At 48.6% G+C, this 23,712-nt stretch overlaps 1 protein-coding gene across 9 annotated transcripts in view; it reads right to left on the reverse strand.

Annotated features, from left to right (window-relative positions):
- Positions 1-23,712, reverse strand: part of MTCL1 (microtubule crosslinking factor 1) — a 110,266-nt gene that overhangs the window by 10,935 nt on the left and 75,619 nt on the right. For all 9 annotated transcript variants that reach the window (XM_084778134.1, XM_084778132.1, XM_084778128.1 and 6 more), the window contains 5 exons: positions 20,458-20,688; positions 18,857-19,021; positions 10,475-10,642; positions 6,404-6,658; positions 566-847 (listed from right to left, as the gene is read on the reverse strand). In XM_084778134.1, coding sequence (XP_084634260.1) covers positions 566-847; positions 6,404-6,658; positions 10,475-10,642; positions 18,857-19,021; positions 20,458-20,688 — 1,101 coding nt within the window. The remainder of the gene's footprint in view (positions 1-565; positions 848-6,403; positions 6,659-10,474; positions 10,643-18,856; positions 19,022-20,457; positions 20,689-23,712) is intronic.

The following is a 23,712-nucleotide window of genomic DNA, read 5'->3' on the forward strand; positions in this document are numbered from 1 at the left end:
TTAGACAGGGTCTCAGTACCCTACACTAGTTTTTAAAATGAAGTTTTAAAAAACATCATTGTGGGGGGTGGGGCAGGGAAGAGTGATATTTTGCCACAGAAACTTGGTGGCTCTCTTAATTCACTCATTTGGCAATCTGATGGATGTGTTTCCTCTTTACCCAGAATAACACATTTATAGTGGTTGCCAATTAGTTATATCTACTAAACATTAAGAAAATTCTTAGTACAGAATTATTTCCAGGCCGTTAGCTATCTAGAACCAGAAAGCTGTATTAGAGTGTCAAGGAAAGCTGAAAATAGACATGCATTTCCTCTCTTGTACTTTGTTTAACTACCTGTGCTCTTCAGAGCTTTCATGGGACCCAGGACCCTAGTCAAGCATTTCAGCAGTAGGATCAGGTCCACCAAACAAAACCATCACATAACCATTGGCAAGAGGTCACTTGGCTCAGTGCAAGGTTGTCTGGGGAGCTTGCCAGGAGGGGACTCTGCCAGACGCTGGCTGCATCTAATGACCGCTTCCTCCTGCCACTAGGAACTTCAGGGGACAAACTCAGGCTGACCTCGGCAAGGCAGTTCCTGAGGGGTGGCGGATCCTCCTCTGGTTCGTCATCCAGCGACAGTGTGTCTAAGTACAGGTTCTCGCTGGCCGAGCACCTGTCGGACTCCTTCAGTTTGGAGAGGGGCCGGTCTTCAAACGGGATGGAGTCGGCGTCTGCACAGGGCCACATGGACACAGGTCGGGGTGCACGGAGGCCTCCTTGGTGTGCGAAAGGGCGGGCCTCGTCTTCTTTTTGACTGCAGAGGAAACTGCCGCTTCTCCGGGGGCTGTTCTGTTTCTGTAACTGAGAGTGAGAAATGGAAAGGTCAGCCTCCCTCCACAGTGTGACAACCTTCCTAAGCATCCTCCACAGCATCGTGCTGTCTTGTGTTGAGGCGCCTGTGTCTGTATGAAAAGGACTTGGCTGGAAGGATACATTCTCACAGCTCCGACCTCATTCAAAATGTCCCACAATATCAGAAATGCTTTCTAAAGAAAAGCACATCTTACCAGGACTACAGACTCTGCATTTACCATACAAGGCTTCCTAATGTGAATATTTCTGTTTTGAGGGGTCTTTTTTGTTATTTTCTTCATTTTTGTTTTAGTCATATAATTTGTTTATCAATTATTGTGCTCATAAAAAGTTAGACTTTGTTAAAGTTTTTTTTTTTTTTCCCAAGACAGGGTTTATCTGTGTAGCCTTGGCTGTTCTGGACTTGACTGTAGACCAGGCTGGCCTCGAACTCACAAAGATACACCAGCCTCTGTCTCCCTTAGTACTCCATTACAGGTGTGTACCACATCTGGCTGACTTAAAAAAAAAAGTTTAATGAGAATAAACATCAGGTTTATTACCTTCGTTTGCAATCACCTTGGAATACTGCCACGCCTGGCAAACATTAGAGGTGAACCCCATTTTACTAACAGGCAGGTGACAAATTTTATATATCTATGTATCCTGAGTGATTGACCATATCTCCTGAGTGATTGACCTGGATTATAGCCACATGGTGCTAATGACTTTAACTGTTTGAGGAAGGTTAAAATTTAGCTATAAAGACGACTGAAGATCTGGCACACCAGTTGGCCTGGCTTGGTAAACTGACGCATTGCCAGGCAAACACAGATCACTCAGGGTGAAAAGATAGATGAGGGGTTGGGGTAAAGCCAGTGAGAGGGCACGTGCCTGGCAGTGCAAGGCCCTGGTCAAGTTCCCAGCGCTTCAGACGGCAGGGCTGGAGCTGCGGGTGTGTGCAGACGTAATCTCCCAGCTGTTGCTCGGTTCAGTGGAGCTGTGTGAAAGGTGAGCTGGCACTGGGGTCCGGCATGTACAGCTCACTGCGCAGCGAAGCGCCTTTCTTCCAGGACAGGATCATGAGTGGGGGTAGTTTATCAGAGAGCTATGGTCGCAGAGGAACAATGGGACATCCCAGGGGTGTGGCTCATGAACCCTCTTCCTCGCCCTCTCTTTCTCTCTAAACACGATAGAAAGTGCAATTGAGGCCTGGAGCTATTTCCACCCAGGACTTTCCAATGAGGTCTTTACTGGGTGATAAGTGCACTCTGTCCTATTGACTATTCTCTTGAATAAGTAAATTATCTCACTAGCAAAGCGACATTTGGGTTTCACCGGAAGGAGTGGCCAACTAAAGATTTGCAGTCTTCAAGTGCGGAGATGGGGGAAGAATTTTCTGAAAAATCCCTCAAGCCAGACAGATGGTTTTCAAAAGGAACTTTACAAGCTGTGTTTCCACAAGCCGGCTTGAGCCTACATCCGCGAGCTAGCAGAGCGTGGCTCGTGAGCTGTCAGGAGGACGAAGAACAGGAGAAAAGGACCCTCTACTCGTTTTTCCTAACTTTGGAGGTGACAGAAAGGTCTGAACATTATTGTTAGCCTAAGAAAGATGGGGTGCCTGCAGCAAAATCTTTGACACCCATCTGCAGCAGGCTCACTGTTAAATTAGGAATGAATAGATCACTGCAGGTTTGAGCTTGGCCCCCTCCCTGACAACACATTTCTTCACAGTTTCCTTAATGATGCTAAATGCTTTACTTTACAAAAATTTAAAATATATATATATAAAGCAAAGCTTTTTTATTATATTCCTCTAACGCATGTCAGCGCAGTTGAATTTCAACACATGATCATCTCCCAAGTTATTTTGGGCAAAGAATTAAAATGCAAGAATCACACTGGAAGCTGCAAATGTGCACCGAGGGTGTGTGTGAAGGGAAGGGACAACTAAAGAGGAGGGCTACGAACAAACGCGTTCTCACGCAGTGAAGTGGGGTTTCAAAAATAAACCTGGGCAGCCAGCAGCAGTTTGCACTGCGACTGCTAAGTGTTAGGTTTCCTTTAAAAAAAAAAAAAAGAAAAAAGGAAAAAAAGAAAGCTGGAGCAGCCAGAGCTGGCAGTCCTGCTGCAGAGATGCCGATGTGCTCCTGTCATAGTGTCCATAGCAGAGAGGGTTTCCCAGGGCCGCACACCTACTGTACTTGCCATTTTGCAGCAGCACAGACACTTGATGCAAATAGAAACTTAGAGTGTTTGTATTTCAGATAATCGAGCACAACAAAATCTCAAAGAGTGTCACCTTTCAACTGAGGGAAAAGAAAAAGGTCCCCCTGCAAACACTTTTTAGAGGCTGGGCCGGCTGTTCGGGTTCTGAAGGCAGCTAGCTGGCCTACGAACGCAGACTGGAAGGAGCCTACGTGGTGCACAACTGGGCCTTTTTAGCTCCCAAAGTTCACGTTTAGAGACGCTATGCTTGTGAAGTGAGAAGTAATCGATCCTATGGAGAAACCCACAAAAGCTAACTTACCCCCAAATCAAACGTGGGCTGGGAGGAGCGTTCTCGCGCTGCGTGACCTGAGCCACATTCCCACAGGCATTCATCATGCAAACTGCCTCACGTGGCGCGGAAATTATGCAGCACTTTAAGGACACTGCACAAGTACGAAGCAAATGTTTTGGAAGTGGAAAATGGATTTGGTGCTACTCCTTTGACTGTCTGGATCAAGTTACCACAGCCAAGGTTACACGGCTTCCAGGGGAGTCAGATATCAAGTGGACGCTGTGAGGAATATACAGTTCCTCTTCTTGCTCATCCATGGAATGTGCAGCTGGACATTAAGCCAGCGGGCAACTGGGTGAGCGATGACACCCGTGCGCGTTCCCACTTGTGCATGCATCCCCATGGACACCTGAGCCAACCTCGTTTGGATAATGCTTGCAGCTACTGCCTTAGTTTTTCACGTGCGACAGTGAGGTTATAAAACCATTTTAAGATGCTCAGTACTTCAGTGGAAACTAGACCTATTTCTGAGAGCCATGTTTGCATGTGTGCACAGTACTTTCAGCATGGATCGATCTGATGAGCAGGGAAATCCTGCATAGATGCTGGGGTCAACAGCACAGAGGTGAGGGCCAGGTGGACACCTGAAACGCGACACCGAGGACGTGGAAATGAAGCGCAGTTCTTGGTTTTTGTTATTATTCCCCAAAATAGTCTCAAAGGGAGGTGACAGCTCAGCCCTGGGTCACTGCGGACTGAGTCTGATCAAGATTTTCCTTGCTAGATTATTCCTCATTCTCCAAAGAAAAACAAAAGTGTCAGATACCTGCCTAACTTACAGCAAGTGTGACTTTCAAACTAAAGAAGTCCAGGGCGGGGTCAAGAGGCAACACTGACTAGGCAAAGGGGATCCCCCAAAGGCCCATGACAGAGAACGCGATGTCCTTCCTGGGGTGTGGCAGGGACACTCAAGGTGAGCAATCCGAAGCAGTGGCCAAGAATGGACGTCCCTAGTGGAACAGGCTACCATGGGTTATCTGTTGTTTCCTGGGAGATGTGCCACTGACTCTTGGAGGGAGGAGAAAGCTTCACGCAACCCAGGGTCCAGGAAGCACAAAGTTAGAAGATTCACTGAGCATCTTCCCTGAGCTTATAGAAATAGGAACAGTTGTGGAGGAAAGAGACACAGGTTGGCTGAGCTGACTCCGATTTATGCAGCAGAGATGCAGCCCTCATGCTGCAGAGGGCTTTCCATAAGGTGTTCCTGTAAGTAACCCCTCATCCATGGTCTTGTAAGTCCCCCAGGGAACTCAGTGATTCAGTAAACTAGATTTGGGCAGAATCATTCTGTGGTCTGTAGTCAGGACTCCATCTGGGGCGGAGACATCTGCTCAAGTCTCCTAAGAAAAAGTCAAATTGGGTGTGATAAATCGGGGATCATTTTATAAGAAGACACGCTACTGCTAGCTCTGGATTTCTGCCTCAAGGCAGACCCACTCAGCGGAGCACACAGATGCCAGGCACAATCTGGCAGGTTCTTCCCAGTGCCGCAATCCCAAACCAAACAGGAAATGATGACTCTCCTCTCTGTAGTATTTGGAGAATTTTGAAATGGAGCCATATCAAATATTAGCAAGGTGACTCATTGGTGATCAAACCCAGAAGAGCCTCCGCTCCTTCTGTCTGTACTGTGCTGCCTTCCTCTCTACTGATCCTAAGTCAAAGGCTCTGGGTCTTTTCTCAGTCACTTAGCCCCTCCCTATGCAAACTTAAAACTTGAATTCACCCTTGCGGTTCAGCCTTAGCACGGACAGCGTGCCATGTGTACAGGCAGAGGAGCAGACTTCCCAACAGGCTCTCTATGAATGCAGGCAGTGTGGGTATTTGTAATGCTGCAGTGATGCCCTTTATCCCAGTTACTGTTACTAACTAACTGATACTTCCTGAGGTTTTGTGCATTTATGTGAGCGATGGGTTGAAAGAGGCAAGGTATCTGTGGATTGAAAATCTAGCCAGGGAGGAATTCAAAAACCTCTTCTCAGTGTGATGTGAAAAACTGGATTTGCACATCACGGGGCCTGCTTCAGCCATGTAAACCATGCCAGTATGGAGAATGGTTATCCAGGCAGCAGGAAAACAACTCCCTCCATGCTCCCCGCACCCATCTGAGTTTGTTTATCGGAGGATGATGAGCTACCAGATACCTCCCTTGATTCTGGTCCTATCTAATCACAGCTGGCAACTGCTCACAACAGACGCCATCACCAGGAAACAACGGCTTTCTAACTCAATTTGCTAATTATGTCGCTAAGGGTAACAATTCCATCCCGGCTGCAGCCATCACTGTGACCACATCTTCCTAAGTGTTAGTTTACTCTGGGGCACAACTCAATGAAGACAAGCCAAAATAACCTCTTCTTTCAAGTTTCATCTTCAAATCCCTTTAGAGGGTCACTTCCCAGACCCTGCATGTCACCTGCAAACTGTACAATCAAAGACATGTGTGATGACCAACCTTAACTGTCAGCTTCATCAGATTGAGAAGTACCTGACTTGGGTGCGTCTACGGTAGCTTTTCAATTAATGACATCCTGGGGCTCTGACCTAATAAACAAGTTAGTTTCTAGGTGAATTCTCGGCTGATGGCGTTACTGGGAGGTGTAGAAGAGGTGGGGTCTAGCTGGATGAGGCAGGTCCCTGGGTTGTGTCCTCGCAGCTGCAGCTTTCCCAGCCCTTCTGTATCGCTCCATGTTTCCTGTCCACCGTGAGAGGAAGCATCCTCTCCACCAGCCCCCATGAATTGTCCAAACACAGCACCAAGCAACCACAGACTGACCCAAAGCTAACCACACCCTTTAAGTTGTTCTCACAGGTCTTCCGGTCCCAGCTACACAAAAGTAACACATGGGTAGCACAGGAGTAAGGTCTCCATCGCAGGAAGCCTAGCATCTCTCGATGCCCTGGACAGACTGCAGGTGACAACGGCAACCTCCCGTGTGCTCCTGGATCCTGGGGCTACGCGCTATCTGTACCCGGCACTGCGGTGGCTGCGGCTCGCCTACCTGCTCCACCTGCCACAGGAGCTCCTCCTTCTGTCGCCCCCACTCCTGCCGCTCGCTGTCCAGGCGCTCCAGCAGCTCCACCTTCTCTCGGTTCCAGTTCTTCTCGCGGTGATGGATCTGCCAGCGCAGGTCCATGACCAGGCCGTGGCTGTCAGCCAGGAGCTTCTGGTGTGCCTCTCTCTCCTTCTTCAGGGCCCCTTTGCCCTCAGCGGAGGAGTCGAGCTCTCCCAAGCTCTTCTCAGTCTTCTCCTCCAGCTGCCAAGAAGAAAAGACATAGGAGCACCCTTCCTGGGAGTCGAGCATTAGAGGGAGAGAGAAAGCTCAGTGTGTGTACACATGATTTCAGGGTGGGAAGGATGCTGTGGGGAAACAACACAAATTTCTTTTCTTTCTTTCCTTTTTTTTTTGAGACAGGGTTTCTCTGTAGCCCTAGCTGTCCTGAAACCCACACTGTAGAGCATGCTGGTCTTGAACTCACAAACATCCGCCTGACTCCAGAGTGCTGGGATTAAACGTGTGCGCCACCATTACCCTGCTACAAATTTCGTTTTTAAAGGCAGAAATAAAAAATTTAAAAGACTTATTTACTATGTACACAGTGCTCTGCCTGCATGTACACCTGCAGGCCAGAAGAGGGCATTACATCACAATATAGATGGTTGTGAGCCACCATGTGGTTGTTGGGAATTGAACTCAGGACCTCTGGAGGAGTAGACAGCGCTCTGACCCGCTGAGCCATCTCTCCAGCCCCCAGAAATAAGAATATTGAAATATAAAATCTCCTTCTTAGCCCCATCTCCCAGTCTAAGTTTCTCTGTCTTCCGTCTCTACAGCCCCTGGCCCAATATTCTTGGTCCCTATCTGAGATAATAATAGAACCCAGTATTCTTTAATAAGTGCTTGTCAAATATCTGGAGGTGAAATATAGAAAGCAAACAAAATATACTTTACCTCTGATGCAGTAAAACTGGTAGAAACAGAGAGAAAAAACACATGCACTGAGGCAAAAGCACTAGGACATACATGTAGGCCTTCCTTCCCCTGGGTACCCATGAAGCATCCTGAACCATTGATCACTGCACATGACGCTTAAGGGTCACACAAGAAACACCGGAAGCTTTGCAAGTCAAATAATGATGGGTACCTCTAAATGTGCTGCCTGGTTCCTGTCAACTCGACACAAGCCTACACAGATCTGGGAAGAGGAAGTCTTGTCTTTTCTTTTTCTTTCTTTTAGTTTTTCAAGACAGGGTTTCTCTGTGTAGCCTTTGCTGTCCTGGACTCACTTTGTAGACCAGACTGGCCTCGAACTCACAGCGATTTGCCTGCCTCTGGCTCCTGAGGGCTGGGATTAAAGGCGTGCACCAGCCACCATGCCCAACTCAAGAGGAAGTCTTGATTTAGGAAAATGCCTCCATAAGTCTGGCCTGTCTTGTTGATTGACGGGGGAGGGCCCAGCCTGTTGGTGGGTGGTGCTGTCCCTGGGCTGGTGCTCCCGCATGCTTTAAGAAGGCAGACTGAGCGAGCCAGGAAGCAGCACCCTTCACGGCCTCTGCTTCAGCTCGTGCCTCCAGATTCCTGCCTTGAGTTTCCGCCATGACTTCCTTCAGTGACAAGGCAGTGATGTGAAGTGTAGGCTGGAATGAACTTCTTCCTCCCCTAGTAGCTTTTTTGGTCGTGGTGTTTTAATCAGAGAAGTAGAAGCCTAACTAAGACAGTAAAATTCTACATTTCAATACTGAAGGAGAAACCCTTTCTAATGCAGAAATAAAAGCACACAGTAAAACCAGAAACAACCCTTGCCAGCAGACCTGCCCTCTCAGACAGACAGACAGACAGACAGACAGACAGACAGACAGACAGGGGAGGGTCTTCAAATAGAAGGGATATGGACCAATCCTTTGAACTATGTGAAAATGCACAATGGAAGTGGCAGATATGAATAAAAGGCTCATTTCCTCCCTGTAACTGTTCTCTAAACATCACTTAGTGTCTAAAACAGGAAGATTTTCTACGCAGAGAGCCAGCTGTGTGCCAGGGTGGCTCGGATTTACTTGGTGGAATAAAGCAGCAGCTGCGGGCCTCAACATGCCAGGCAAGTGCTTTTATTTTGAAATTGATTCTAGTTGGTTACCAAACTGGGATCCTCCTGCCTCAGCTTTCCTACAGGTATGCGCGCACAAAGTTCAGCTAAATAAAAACCGTCTCATCTGTTGCTGGATCCTCAGTATTTAGAGTGAGGCTAAGTTTGGGAGAAAACAAAACAAAACAAAATGAAAATGAAAACAAAATAGAGATTTGAGCTCCACTGAGGATATCTTGGGTTTTTGTTTTCCTTCTAAGCAGAGGAGGCTCAAACAGGGCTCACAACAACTCAAACAGCATGAGCTGCTGTTCTCACTGATCTGGGCTCCGCATGTTGAAGAAACACTCTAAACAGTTGGGGCGGAAGAGGAATGCTCTGTGGAACCACCTGGCTTCTAAACTTCAGGTCCCAGCTTTTTCCTGACATGGAGACCCTCTTCTCCCCTGAGGCTTTATTTGGAGCAAGCACCCCAGTGGATCTTAGGCTCCCCTCAAGCCGAGGTGCAAAGTCTGACCGTGGCTTGCATCCCTCTTATCTACACAGATCCCCGGCACCTGTGCTACCTTCTAGGGGCTGTAATGGTGGCTCCCGGAAGAGCATCCCTGCACATGTCTCCCAGTGGCTCAGGACTGCATCAGCTCACACACTTGGCCTGGAAGCCTCTGTTCCTTTCTCCACATGGACTATGAGCCCCAAACCTGAGTCTGGAGCAGGTGAAATTGTGGACTCTGATGGCAGCGGGGGCTGCACAGGATTAGTGGCACTACAGGTGAACTTGGAGGTACTTAGGCTCACGTGACAAAACAGGTGAACCTGAGGGGTACCTGGGGCCAGTGGTAACAGGCAAACTTGAGGGGTATTGGGAATACCTGGAGGTCATGTGGCCTAACAGTAAACTTGGGGAGTCCTAGGTGAGCTGTTTTCTTTGAATTGGCAGGGCCTTTTCATCTTTCATCACAATTGAAATTATCTATTTACAAGGTAGCTCCTTTTTATGGAAATTTTCCCTTCATGACTGAGCCAATTCATATAAAAATTTAATTACTTTATACTTTGCCTTACAACTAAAACTTAATTACTTTATGCTTTGCCTTACAACAAAGGCTAGAAAACAAATGAGCAACAACACACAGACCCTGTTCCTGCCTATGACCTAAGAGCACCCTGGAGCAGCAGAGGCTGTGTGGGAGACACCCAGAGAAGCTCGCTCAGCAAAGACTGCTTCCTACAGGCTGAGCCACACCCTACGGGCTGGGCTGTAAGTCCTCTCTGGAAGTGGGGCACATGGGCGCTTCCCATCCTAACACGAACTCAGATTTGAGGCAAGCTATCCATCCTTCCTGGGCCTCAGTTTCCTTGGTATAAAAAGGAAATTGGACTTGACAAGGTTTCTAAGCCATGGGTGGACGTTATTTCCAATATTCTGAAAATTCTACAGGGCAGTGACATGTCATCTTTTTCAGAGGTCAAACAACCACGGTCTGAAGACAGGGTGGCGATACACATTCATCTCAGCACTTGGAAGGCAGAGAGGCAGGTGACTGACTCTCTGTGAGGCTAGCCTGGTCTACTAGGCAAGTTCCAGTCCAGCCAGGACTACACAATGAGACCCTGTCTCAGAAAGGGGGTGGGGTGGAGGGGAGTCTGTTCTGGCTCTTTGTGGTCCAGAATAGTCAGCTCCACGTGGTGACAACTTCATGCTGCCAGACCTTCAGTGGGCCTTCTCCACAGCCTTGCTTAGCACGGTGGAGGCAAATGATACAACAAAACACTACAGGAGAAGGCATATTTCACCCCTAGGAAGAAGACTACTGTGAACAGGGTGTGGTGAGGCACTTCACAGACAGCCTTGGGGCCCCGCTCTCCCTGCCACTGCACCAGGGTTGCTGAGAAGGACCCACCTGTGCCTCTTCCCCACCCATCCCAGCAAGGGTAGAGGGGAAGAGACAGTGTTCAGGAGGGAGGTGGCCCAGGGGGGCGGGTACCTGTTCCAGGCGGCACTTGAGCACAGCCCACTCCACATCCCAGGCAGCCTTGTCGCTGGCATACTGCTGCTGCAGACGCAGCCGGGCATGCTCGTCTTCCCGCAGCTCGGAACGGAAGTCCTCCAGCAGGGCTTTGAGGGCTCTGAACAGCTGCTGATTTCCCACCACCTGTGGGGAGCAGAGCCAGGTTAGACTACCTTGTCTCTGCAGGGTCCCTGAGGAAGGCACAGGTGACGTGACCTACGATCGCTGAATAATGGCAGGATGGTCCTACCCTGGTCAGAGACCACCTGAGGCCAAGGCCCTGAGCAGCTCTGTGTTCAGAGGCTGGACTGTGCAGTGGTGCTGTGGGCACCTGCAGCACAGGTGCTCTGAACCCCGAAGGCTAGAATCTGAAGGCAGGCTGTCGCGATGCTCTGTTAGACTTCACATCCAGGGCTCTGAGTTGGGCTGCTATGTCACACCATCACTCCAGTGCCAGCTGTTGAACCAGAAGTAGTAGCTGAGGGCCTAGTGGCTCTCAGGGACACAGGGGGGCTGCTCTTTTGACTCATGCTAAGAGCCTGCAAGTAAGACAAGCAAGGCGGGGCGGGACGGGAGCTTCTGGGAGTGCCTGATTGAAGCCGGAGGTGAAACTCGCAGTTTACTCACACAAGATTTGCTGATCCAAGACTGAACTATTACCTTGTTACTACCAGGCTTTCCAGACCCTGCCCAGCCTTTGAAGCACACTTTAAAACTCTGATTTGCTTTAGTGTGTGTTGGCGTGGGCATTAGATCACAAAGTCTGGCACGTAGCACCATAAGGCCAGCACTGGGGAGGCTAAGACAGGGGGATTGCAAGTTCCAGGCCAGCCTGGGCTACACAGTGAGAATCTGTGAAGAGGAGAAAGGAAAAAGAAGGTGGGGAAAGCCTCTCTGAATTGACACCCTGGGTCAATTATAGTTTTTTGATAATATGAGCAGCCATGATGACCCCAGTTAGACAAAAGGCACTGAGTTCACAAATTCTTGATTGGATATTCTCAGGGTGTTCTTGGTTTTGTTTACTCAGGAAAGCACGGGGAACTAAGCACTAAATCCCACCTCATGCCTCAGGACATCGGAGCCCGAGGCTCATACAGAAGCTCTGTGTGGTGGTTTGAATAGGTACAGCCCCCATAGACTCATGTGTTTGAATGCTTGTCCATAGCGAGTGGCACTATTAGGAGGTGTGGCCTTGTTGGAGGAAGTGTGTCACTGTGGAGGCGGGCTTTTAAGTCTTATATGGTCAAGCTATGCCCAGTGTGGCACACAGTCGCTCCCTGAGGCCTTAGGATCAAGGTGTAGAACTCTCAACACCTCCAGCAGCATAGCATGCCTGCCTGCACACCTCCGTGGTTCTCACCATGATGATAATGGACTAAACCCTTGAAACTGTAAACCAGCCTCAATTAAATGTTTTCCTTTATTAAGAGTTGCCTTGGCCATGGTGTCATTTCACAGCAATAAAACCCTAAGACAGAAGTGGGTATCAGAGCCTGGGGTGTTGCTGTGACTGGCTTTTGTTTGCAGGAATGTGGACTTTGGGATTTTTCCATTAGGAAAGCTATGGAGTGCTTTCAATGGGCCTTAATGGGCATCTATTGAAAGCCTGGGAGACAGTGGTGCTGAGGGTGATTTGAGCTGTGGGGCCTGGCTAAAGAGGCCTCAGAGAGGAAGAAGTTTAGTATGTGGCTGCTTTTTGCCCTGAGTCTGCCTGAGGCTAAAGTGAAGAGATTTAGATTAATTGCATGGGCAAAGGATATCTCAAAATAGCCTAGCATAGACTCTGTCCTGTATTTCACTCTTGTGAAGAACATTTTGATGAAACTAATGAGCAAGCTTAGCCTGGGAAAATACAAAATATATGGTTCAAGGATTAAAGGGGCAGGGAAGGAGAACGGAGCTAAACCCTGTATCCAAGGAGATAAACATAGTAAAAGGAATTAAGGGAGTGATGACCTCGGGGCAAGATCCTACCCAGTTAAGCTTCCATCTTGTGAAAAGGAATTAAAGAGAACTTTAGGTACAGGTGTGTTGGCACATGCCTTTCATCCCAGCACTTGGGAGGCACAGGCAGGCAGATATCTGAGTTTGAGGTCAGCCTGGTCTACAGAATAAGATTCAGGACAGCCAGGGCTACACAAATAAATGCTACCTCAAATCAAATGTATGTGTAAAATAACCATAATAATTTTGATCTAATCTTGGGAGGGGGGTAGTCAGCCCTACCGTTTACACGCAAGAGAAAGCAGTGAACCATGTAAAAACCTTCTTACATGGATTCAACAGTTTCCCATGAACCCCACGTCAGATAAAGGCTCTGCCTGCGATGGCTCAGCCTCTGTACCACATGACGACTAACAGCATTAGAATCTGAGCTTTATAGCCTTTTTGCAGATTGAAATTTTACTTTCCCTGGAAGCAGAGCTGGTGCTTTTTGGCATTATCAGATACTGAATCCAATAAAATTAAGCCTTGATGTTTCCATGCACATTTGGGTCCAACATAACAGCCTGCGATCCCAGGGTAGTACTTGTTACACAGAATGAGCTCCGAAACTGCTCTGAGGTGAAGGCTGCCAATGAGAACAAGCAAGCTCAGAGAGACAAGGTGACAGCCACGTATCATACTCACCTAGGAGCCCCGTGTGGGGTGGCAGGAAGCCAAGGCAGCCTCCGCCATGAACACACAACATCCATGTCAACATTGTTCTCCTCAATAGTTCTGATGCACACACACAAATCCAGAAATGATAGTCTCTACTACTTACAATTCTTAATTTATGTGTATGTGTGTTTAGCCCACATACTTGTCGATGAGTCACATGCATAGTTAACAGGTGGTTGTGAGCCACCATGTGGATGCTGGGACTCGAACCTGAGTCCTCTAGAAGAGCAGGTAGTGCTCTTAACCACCAAGCCATCTCTCCAGCCACTCTTACCATTTCTTAGGGGCCAGGATATGTGCTAACTTACTCATCCATATAACCTTATATTCCCTATCAATCTTAATGCTACTTTTTAAAAGTATTTATTTGCTTATTATTATGTATACAGTGCTCTACCTGCATTCACACGTACAGGCCAGAAGAGGGCATCAGATCACATTATAGATAGTTGTGAGCCACCATGTGGTTGCTGGGAATTGAACTCAGGACCTTAGGAAGAGCAGGTCTTAACCTCTGAGCCATCTCTCCACCCCACTTGATGCTTTTTATAGAGGAAGAACTAAAGCTTGGAGCAAACAGCTATGCCAAGCCCCACTCTCTAGACAATAACTTAGGGTCCCCATCCAACAAGGACAGACAACCCAAGCCAGAAACACAACTTCACAATACACTGTGCCCAGCTGCTTTCTTTTTCTTTTGTGGAAAGCCATCCTATCCTTGAGACAATGTCATCCCCTTTCTCAGGTCTTTCCAGATGCCTCTTGCTGGGTTAGGTTTCAGGGTAAAAAGATCACTCAACATAAGGTAAGAGGCAAAAGCGAGGGTCTGTGGGTCTGAGGCTGTCCCGGGATACTTAGTGAAAACTCTGGTTTCTTGATCCACAAAGACACAAGGGCTGTTTGAACTTTTCATCCCAGAGCCCAGCACATTCCAGTCCAGGTGAGTTGCAACCCAAACAAAACTAAATAAAACAAAAACACACACAACTTTCCAATCTCTTCAGACTGGATGGCTGATACCAATGGCTTTACCATTCCCTGTTCCTTTAAGGCCATTCCTGCCCTTCACAACTCATCTCTCTTGGGTGGGGCGCTTTCAAATCCAAACCTGAAGTCTGTGCTCACGGGTCATGCTTTAGGGCAGGTTCGAGGTTGGCCTTCAGGCACCCAGACTGCACTGCAAGCCTGTGGTACCATGCATACATAGCAGGAGTGTGGCTAAGGTGCTATACCAAGATGCTTGTGATGCAATGGCAGCTCTTTTCTCAGACTCAGGAGGCTTCTGGGACCATGCATCACGTGGCACCATAGCTGTGTGAAGAGGGAAACCTTCATCAGCCCTGCTGGGCTTAATCAAAAGGTGAACGGGATACGCTGACCTGCCCCTGTGGGGTGAACTCACAAAACGACAGTCACAAAACAGAGGTGGTGGCCTCTGTCTCCTATTTACTCCAGCTATTCACATAGGCAGTGAGTTCCACAAGGTGGAGGGAGCTGCCCTGATTGCCTGACCCACGCATGGCTGGTTTCTAGTTGACAAAGAGAAGGGAGCTTATGTGGCGTTCAATAAAAGCAAACAAATCAGTTCCAGGCACTCCTTGTCTGTTGGCAGGAAACCCCAAACAAGACCTTAAAATGATAGATCCAAATATCGGCGACATTTTCCTAAATAAGCGTTTTGTCACTCCTGCCTTCATTGCTACACTGAGATTAAACTCAGCATTTTTTTTTTTCTGAAACCATTATCTTCCTGATGGTAAAAAGAGAATGAGACCCTGAAGACTGGCCTTGAAAGCATAAGCCTTGGTGGGAGCTTCCAGGAATGATAGTCTCATTTGCCTTCTGGCTGGGAATGTCCTGGGGGCCCATGGCCAGGAGGGCTCTCTGCCTACAGTCTAAGAGTCCCCCCAAGAATAGACTGGGGGGGGGGATTAAGAAGAACATGCTTAGCAGATAACTAATAAGTCAGTATGTATAACCTGAGCTGGGAAGTCAAGGCAAGTCAGGCGACACAGAACCACTGTTCCCCTTGTGGAAGGCACGTTAGAAACTACTGAGTGTGGTGCATTCTGGGAGGGAGGCTGGGGGTGTTGAGAGAGTCCTTTTACTAAGTACCTTAGGTACCTGTGAATCTTTACCTGTGTGTGCAGTTTCCAGAGACAATGCAGCAAAGACCAACTGTGTGTGATCATGTGCTCTGGTCTGGTTTGATCTGGTCTGGCTCCTATCGAAGCTGCAGGGTCTAAAGAATAAACCAGGCATAGTATACAATGGCAAAACGTAAACGCTATCTAAGCTCAAGAGGGGAGCCTTTTATTTTTATTTATTTATTATTTTTTGGAGGCAAGGTTTCTCTGTGTAGCCTTGGCTGTCCTAGACTCGCTTTGTAGACCAGGCTGGCCTCAAACTCACAGCAATCCGCCTGCCTCTGCCTTCCCAAGTGCTGGGATTTAAGGCATGAGTCACCACGCCCGGCGAGGGGAACTTTTTAAAGAATTAACTTTTTGGAGAGAGCAGAGACTGAACCCAGGGCCCTGTGCACTCGAGACAAGTGCCCTACCACTTAACTTCATTGGCAGCCTGTCATTGAAGTTTGTCTTTTAATGATTGATCTCTTTTATTTTATGTGCACTGGTGTTTTGCCTGCATGTACGTCTGTGAGACTAGCTCGGATCTGCCAGAACTGGAGTTACAGACAGTTGTGAGCTGCCATGTGAATGCTAAGAACTGAACCCGGATCTTCTGGAGGAGCAGAGTGCTCTTAACCACTGAGCCATCTCTCCAGCCCTCACTTATTTTTTGAGATTTTGCTAAGGTTGGCCTCTGACTTGAAACCTTCCTGCCTCAGCCTCCTGTGCACTGAAACCATAGGTACATATGACAACAGCCAGCAAGAAAAAAGAACAGAGTGGCGGCTCACAGCTGACATGCTATTTTCATCGAGCAGAAGTACTCTCCCCAGACATTTTTTATCTTGGGAAAAACAAACAGACAAACAAACAGAGGGGCAGCACGGACAGCGAGAAAGCAAGGCTTCAAACAGTAGTGCTAGCCAAAGCAGATTAGCGGAACGGAAGGCCAGCTTTGGGGCAGCCCCTTCAGGCTTTAACACTGCAGCTGGACCGGGATGAAAGGCTCTGGCAGCTGGGTGAATGAAGTCTTAGCGATCAGTGTGAAATCACAGTCTTAAGCTTTTCCTGAGAATCTTATGTTAGGCTCTCTACATGCACAGTGTAAACTGTGTCATTTCTCTGAACGTCAGAGTAACTTTTCTTTACTTAATTATTCTGATGCCAGGAAAAAACGAGCTCTTTTCTCTCTAGCCATCCAAGCCACCCTTTGTTTTGCCCTGTCACCACAGGGAGGCAATTCTGGCAACATGAATCACCTGCATTTCAGAGATTACTAAGACGTACAAAATGCATAAACAGCCGAAGGAATGCTGGCCTCAGATGGCAGCGGGGCAGCCAGCAGCAAAAAGCTGCCTTTCCCTGCTCCCAGCTTCAGCTTGTCCCAGCAGCAAGGAAAACGAAAGCGCACACTGTGCTTGAGAGCAAGGTCCTGGATTGTGTGACTAAGGACTGCGCAGCACGGAGCACCGGCATGGCCAAATGTTTGCCAATCTGATGGATTTTGCTTCTGACCTGTACTCAGTGTTGACTGGAAATATGCAATTTTTTTTTTAACTTCTCTGCACATGATAACTGCAGCAAACAACAAATCCAGGGCTGGGGCCCGAGAAATTTTGTTGCTTGCTCATTTATCCTGGAGAAAGCCATTTGGCTATGTTCCCCGGGCTACTGAGGTTCCCAGGGCTTTGAAGGGGCCAGGGTTCTTCACAGAAGCTTTAGAACACATGTAGTGGCTCTCGCATCCCAGCTGCCTGGTTACTAACCTCGCCACTCCCTGAGAGGCACAGCTCCTTAGTGGAGAATGCTCACTCTCCGTGGAGCAGCTGTTGCGTCCCGTACAGTAGAGCTCATTAATCTCCCGTCCTCATGTGTGTGCGCGCGGCACTGACACACATTTGCTTTCACTACTGCAGGCTGGTGCATTCAGTTGAGAGGCAGGCCTGATTCTGACATGCGCACTCCCCCACCCGCCCATCATCCTGAAAGCATGCTGTGAGCCGTGGAAACTCACATGTCTGCCCTACTTCTAACAGTAACCGCAGAAGGCAAGGGGAGATGAACGCTCAAACACACTGATGTCCGGCTGAGTGACTTTACATTATTTCTCACCCCAAGGGTAATAGTTTCCATGATGGTTTACACCAGATGTGTTACACCTCTTCCCTTTTCCAGAGCATTTGGATGCACTCCTGGGAGATGCCCACTGCACTGTAGTCTTAGCACTGGCAGCTTTCTGGGTTGGTTGGAGGCACAGCCACTTCAGGCGACTGACAATACCTCTTTTCAAAAACAATAAAATGCCTACATTGAAAGCTTTATTCATAATTTGTAACATTCTGGTTTCTAACTAGATTGCTGCTGGAAAACTTATTCCATGACCTCAAACCCCCCCAGGGACTGTGCAGCTCTGACGCACTTCCTGATGACTGTGAGGAGAGGCTCCTTTGAAGGTTATTATCTCTGTCCTGAGTCACACTGTTCGGGGTGGGGGTGGGGGATGAAGGTGGGTGGGGTACAGACAACTGTTCTGATGTATGTATGAAGAGAAAGTGTTGGGAGAGACCCTAAATATCCTCTTGGCCTGTGCTCCAAATAGCACTGAAGTCCTGGTCACAGCCATCTCCCACTTGACCCACACAACTGGGTGGAGAGGACAGGTGAGAATAAAGCAGCAGCCACCAAGAGCGCTGCAGGAGGAATCTAGAATGCCTGGGGCTGGAAGGCTGGGCTGTGCCCAGTGCCCAAATCTGCACCCTTAACCCGGCAAGCAGGCAGCCAGGGTGGCAACTCCAGGCTCTCTGCCGGGACCCTCTGAGAAACCAGGGAGTCTCAGAAAGCACTTAGATCTCTCAGGACCTCAAGTCTCCAAGTGAAACTCTTCCTTATTGGAATGCAAAATAAATAAACAAAAGCAATAGTGCTTATGTGGGTTTTCAGGATTTCTGTCGGTGGTACTAAGCGAGACTAAACATCTAGTAATACCTAATCCCCACTCCTCTTCATACTGTGACTTGTCCCAAGTATCATTATGTATTTCCATTTGGGTGTGTAGGTTTCACGTGGCCAAGGAGAAACTCGGAAATGCTCCATGCATGCTGAACAAATACTTCTTTATTTTTCCTCATAAACTATGTTACCAATGCAGTGCTGTTGGCAATGGCTCCTCAGCTAAACAGTAAGCAGAACATCCTTCAAGGTTGCTACCTCGCACGATAAAATCAGTTATTCTCTCTTCTTGGAGTCTGTCTGTTGAATTTCTTCCTTCTGAGAGCAATGCTCTGGATCCAAGGAGGCACAAGCTCCATAGGCCTGGTCTTACTACAGTCCTAAGTTATGGGTTAACCCAATGAATAGATGAGCTAGCACCGGAGTGACTTCTGGTAACATTCCAGCCCCGCCCCCCAGGCCCCCACACCCCCTAATACCTACAGGTGGACAGAGTCAGTCAGGACTTTTCTGCGGCCAAGAGCATCAGCATTTGGAGTAAAGTGACAGATACCCAGCTCAGGAGTCCCCCTCCTCCGTGTATAGAATGTTGGGCTCAGAGCTAGGCACCCACCTGCCTGTTGAGTGGTCCCCCATCTGCAGGCTGCAGCCGTGATCCATGCTCGCTGATCTGTACTGGGGAGTGTGGGTCAGAATCCTCTAGGTCGGCTCCATCTGTCTGGTGACTCCCCTGGACTCCAAGCTCAGCAAGCCCGGGAGCACTGTCTGGATGGTCGCTCTGAAACCAGCAGACACAATGATCAGAAATTCTTCTGTGCTACAGACTGACTTTCCGCCTGTGACAGAGTGGCCAAGACTAGCCTTAAGCTCTTGGTCTCACACAAGCCTCCTCACACTAGAACTCTGTGTGTGGCCCGACAGTGTTACTGCTCACCTTGCAGGCAACCAATCCCTTCTCAGTCTTTCCCCCTGAAAGGCTCATTTCACCTATTTGCACTTCATTCCTTTAAGCAGCACAGGGCAGGTACTTTTTTATTAGAAAAGATTAATGAAAACGTTTTAATTTCTTTTTGTAAATCACAACTGCTTATAGTGGCGGTTTTATAAGTGGCGGGAGGAGGAATTTCATGTATTGATCAATAAGAAATCTCACAACCACACGGTAGCTGAAGATGACAATGCGCACTGTCCACTGGAGTTAGAAGCAGACAAAAGGCTAGAGCAGCTCAAAGGGTTCCAAGCCCTCACCATGCGGGAGCTGCTGAGGAAGTAGTTTGTGTGGCCACCCAGAAAGCAAGACTCGGGCACGGGATGCGCAGAGCCACAGGAGACTCACTCGGGCAGTACCAAGTTGGTCAGTGCCAAGTACGGTGGCCCATACCTGTAGTCTCAGCAACTAGGAGGCTGAGGTGTAAGAATCTTGAGTTCAAGGCCAGCCTAGGCCATACCCAAAGATCCTGTTTCAGAAACAAAAACCCAAGGGGCAGAATGGATGGCTCAGAAGCTAGGAGCTGCTCTTGCACCGAGGGACCTGGGTTTGTTCCTAGTACCCACATGGTGATTCGAAATCATCCATAACACCAGTTTCAGAGGGATCCAACACCGACTTCTGGGTGCTGCAGGCACCAGGAATACACATGGAGCATAGACATACATGCAGGCAAGATGTTCGTATACCAAACATACAAACAGAAACTAAACAGAAAGCAACAAGCCCTGCTCTCTAAATCAAGAACTGAGACATAATAGGCAAACATACACAAGTGTCCGAGGTGACAAAAGGACCCGTGCGAGGCTCAGGAGGAATCCTTACAAAGCTGGCGGCACGGGCTTCAGCACGTGAGAATGGGCAGGAAACATTGTGAGCCTCGATGAGTCTGAGAAGACCACGGGGTGATGGCTTTAAGGATTTACATCCACCCACAACGAAGGGGATGTGAACAAAACTGATACAGAGTGGAATTCAAGATGGCGGGGAGTGGGGGTGGGGGGGAGCACTCTCTCAGATCCAAGTCCAAGTACAGACTCAGCTCATTGCCCTGCAGGCCTAGATGTCTAGACAGGCCACTCTGTTTCTGTGGCTTGGATTGATACAGAAAGATAAAAACAAGAGGACACAGCGGGTGAGGCGGTGGTGTGCGGGTATAGGGGTGTGTGTGTGTGTCAAGAATAGAACAGACGCAAGCGAGGCGGCCGGCATGGGTGGCGCGTTACCTCCGAGAAGTCCTCCCCTCCGTCCTCCATCCGCTTTCCTTGTCGCCAGTGCTTCAGCAGCCACCTGAGCTTGACGTAGAAGAGGAAGATGTTCTGCTTCAAGGAGCGCAGCTCCTGCTGCAGCAGGTTCTTCTCGTCAGTCCAGGTCCGCTTGTGGAGGGTGTTCTGCAAGGCCAGGCTGTGCATCTCCAGCTCTTTCCACCGCAGAGCATAGAGGTGGTCTTCCTCCATCTTGAACAGAACGGAAGAGGAGGAGGAGAAGCTGTGAAAAGCAGCCGGTTGGGGGCGCCATCCACACCCAGGCAAGCTTCTCTACGGCAGCCTACCGCCCGATCTTGACGGCGCACACGGGATGTGAAACAGAGGAATCCTTGTAAGTTTAGGGAGATCTAAGGGCCTGATGTACAAGACCTCATGAATTTTTGTGACCTAGAAGCAAGTGCTGCCTCAGAGAGGGGCACTGCAACCTCCGCCACCGTCAGCAGCTCAGTGCTTCATTGAAATCTCAACGTTCCCCATAAGGAAAACTTGCATGCATGGCTTGCAACTGACTCAGATGTCCCTTAAAAAGACCCTACTTCCCCTGCTTGGCACACAGGGTTCATGACACTGGCAGAAGATTACAAATCTTCCTGAGGTTTCCGGCTTCTCTCAAGCCCTAATGGAAAATACTTAAGACAATGGGAGGCCTGCTATGCATGGGAAAACCAGGGCAGTTGGGCGAGAAGAACCTCTTCCTGTGAGTGTGGGACCCAACTGCATACACCAGTAAGCAAATGTGATAACCCGTTTCCATACTTTAGGCTTAGGGTGCCTACTAAATGTCTCCATTCTCCATTAAGTTCTTGAGCTTTTTCTCTTTTAAGACAGGGTCTCACTATATCCCCGAGACTACCCAAACAAATCTCTTGCCTCACCCTCCAAAGTAGCTGGAACCACAGCCGTACGCCACCACACCTCGCTAAGTCCTTTTTAAAAAAATAGCTAGTTATATGGAGCTCTTCCAAACAGGAAGCAATTACTGTGTGTGTCAGTGCTAAGCAAAGGGGTGCGAATAAAATATGGTTTATCTAAAGGCTCAAGGATAACCTTCATTGTAGTGAAAGTGACCCTGGAAAGCAATAGCTCCTGAAGCAGACCAACAGGACAGTTACAACGACAGCCCTACCACTAGACTCCAAGAGCTCCAGGAGCTGGCCCACATGAGAGTTATAACAGCAACCCTACTGCTGCCTTTTGACTCAACACACAGACCAAAAGCCAAGGAAGTGGGGTTTCCCCCCTCCCATAAACCACTAGATTAATTCTCAAGAACCATTTGATTATAACGACGGCTGTCCAGTGGAGACAGCAGTATGGCCCATGTGCTCCATGAGGGTTGATACCTTCTGAGAAGGCCCACTTGGCTGTGCAGTGTGGCTGCACTGGCTACCATCATAACGCCCACTCTATGTTGGATTTCAAGTCACCAGCTTAGTCACCACCCCCCCGAGTCCTCAGATTCGCAATGCTGGTTATCCCCATAAGGACATGACAGCATGGAGTGGACAACAGCCTGGTGGACCGGAGACCCAGTGCTGCATCTCCTCACTGCTGCCCCAACACCACCAAGTACTTCCATGATGCTGTGGAAAGATGTCAAGACTCAGGGCCTCGGAGTGCTCCCTGGGTCCCCAGCAGCACCCTGCCCAGACCCTGGGGACCTCCCTCCTTCCATACTTCTCTGTCTACTTTCTTTGTTCCAGTGCATTAGGGGCCTGTAGAGCACAGAGCTTGGCCTTCTGACCTCTGGAGACACTGAGAGAAAACTTCCTTTCCCTTCTCAACAAGCTGAAAGACACCGCCTCCTTCTTTGAAGTCTTTTCAGCACACTCCCTTTGTTGTAAGCCCAAATGCTGTGCACACCAGGGACTCTGCCACTGTGTCACTAGCATCTCCAGGGACAACCTCGCCTTTTAATCCATTTTTCAGAGCAGTGCAAATGCCTGCGTGCATGAACATGCATGTGTTTGTGTGTGCGCCACATTGGGGGGCGGGTGACAGGATAGATTTCTCTCATATGTAATTTTTTTTCTCCTTGGTAACAATATGTACCTCTGCAGAAAGCATCTGGAAAGGAGTGTGCAGCTGCAGAAAACACAGCGAGAGCGTGGCATTCACTGCTGCCCCTTGTAAGCTGCAAGGCATGGCCAATGCTCCCTTAATCAGCCTGTGACCCATTTAGAGCCTCTTGGCCTCAGTCACCAAGGTATAAGCCTACAGCACACACTCCTGGCCAAAACAAATTCCTGGATATAGCAAGTGACTCATTTGCGTAACACGTGCCTAGGGCATCAAGGTATATCATCCAACTGCTCGGCCTTGTCTCCGTCTGAAGCTACAGCTGTCCTTCCAAGAACAAGCGTAAGGGGGGAAGATCCGCCACTCTGCATCTAGATAGCCGCTCACAACTTAATTAGATGCGCAGTGGCAGGGCAGCGTCCTTGGAGGCCCAGGGCAGGAGTACCTGGATCCGGAAGTCCCTCAGTGGATAAAGGATAATTAGCCAGTAACACACAATTTTAAAAATAACTACAAGTTAATTAGGCCATAGCTCAATTAGTGGCAGGTTTTTTTTTTTTTTTGTAGACAACAGTTTAGGGTGAGTTGGTGTTTCTACTGGACAACTCTTCCTTCACCATGACAGGCGCCCTTACTGCCTGATTCCATTAAAGCCTTGGTCCCTGTTAGTTTACTGTCACGGCAGCAAAGTTGAACTAGATCTGAAGTTCCCTGAAACTATGCTTTGCTTTCCGTCGTTTGTTCTTTGTCGGCCAATCACGGTCCAAAGATATTAAACAGGAAACCTTCAGATAGCTAATTAATTCACCCATCTCGAATACTGTCTATTGGAGTGCATTGTTGTAATGGCTTCCTTTGGATTAGGAATCGCTGTCCCTCTCCACTGTGCCTGATCTGCAAGTTAAGCAGTACAGGAATAGACAGCACACGAGATGTGTGCTTCTCTCTGTGATTTCAAGGCATCTACGGAATGTTCTAGAATGTCCTCTCTGTCGATTAGGAGAGGCAACTGCAAAGTATGCTGTAGGGCGGACAGTCTTCTCTGGTGCATCTGAGAGGGAGCCTCCCAACTAGGGTGACCTGTCTGTAGGCCTAGGGATCTTGGCACCTGCAATCAGCAGACAGCGCTACTTTAAAATGCACCATGGCGCTGCTCCAGAGGGGCTCGCTTTGCCAGTGCTCAGAGCAGGCGTG

This window comes from Acomys minous (genome assembly GCF_964271855.1).
Source record: "Acomys minous genome assembly, chromosome: 4".
Classification (NCBI taxonomy): domain Eukaryota; kingdom Metazoa; phylum Chordata; class Mammalia; order Rodentia; family Muridae; genus Acomys; species Acomys minous.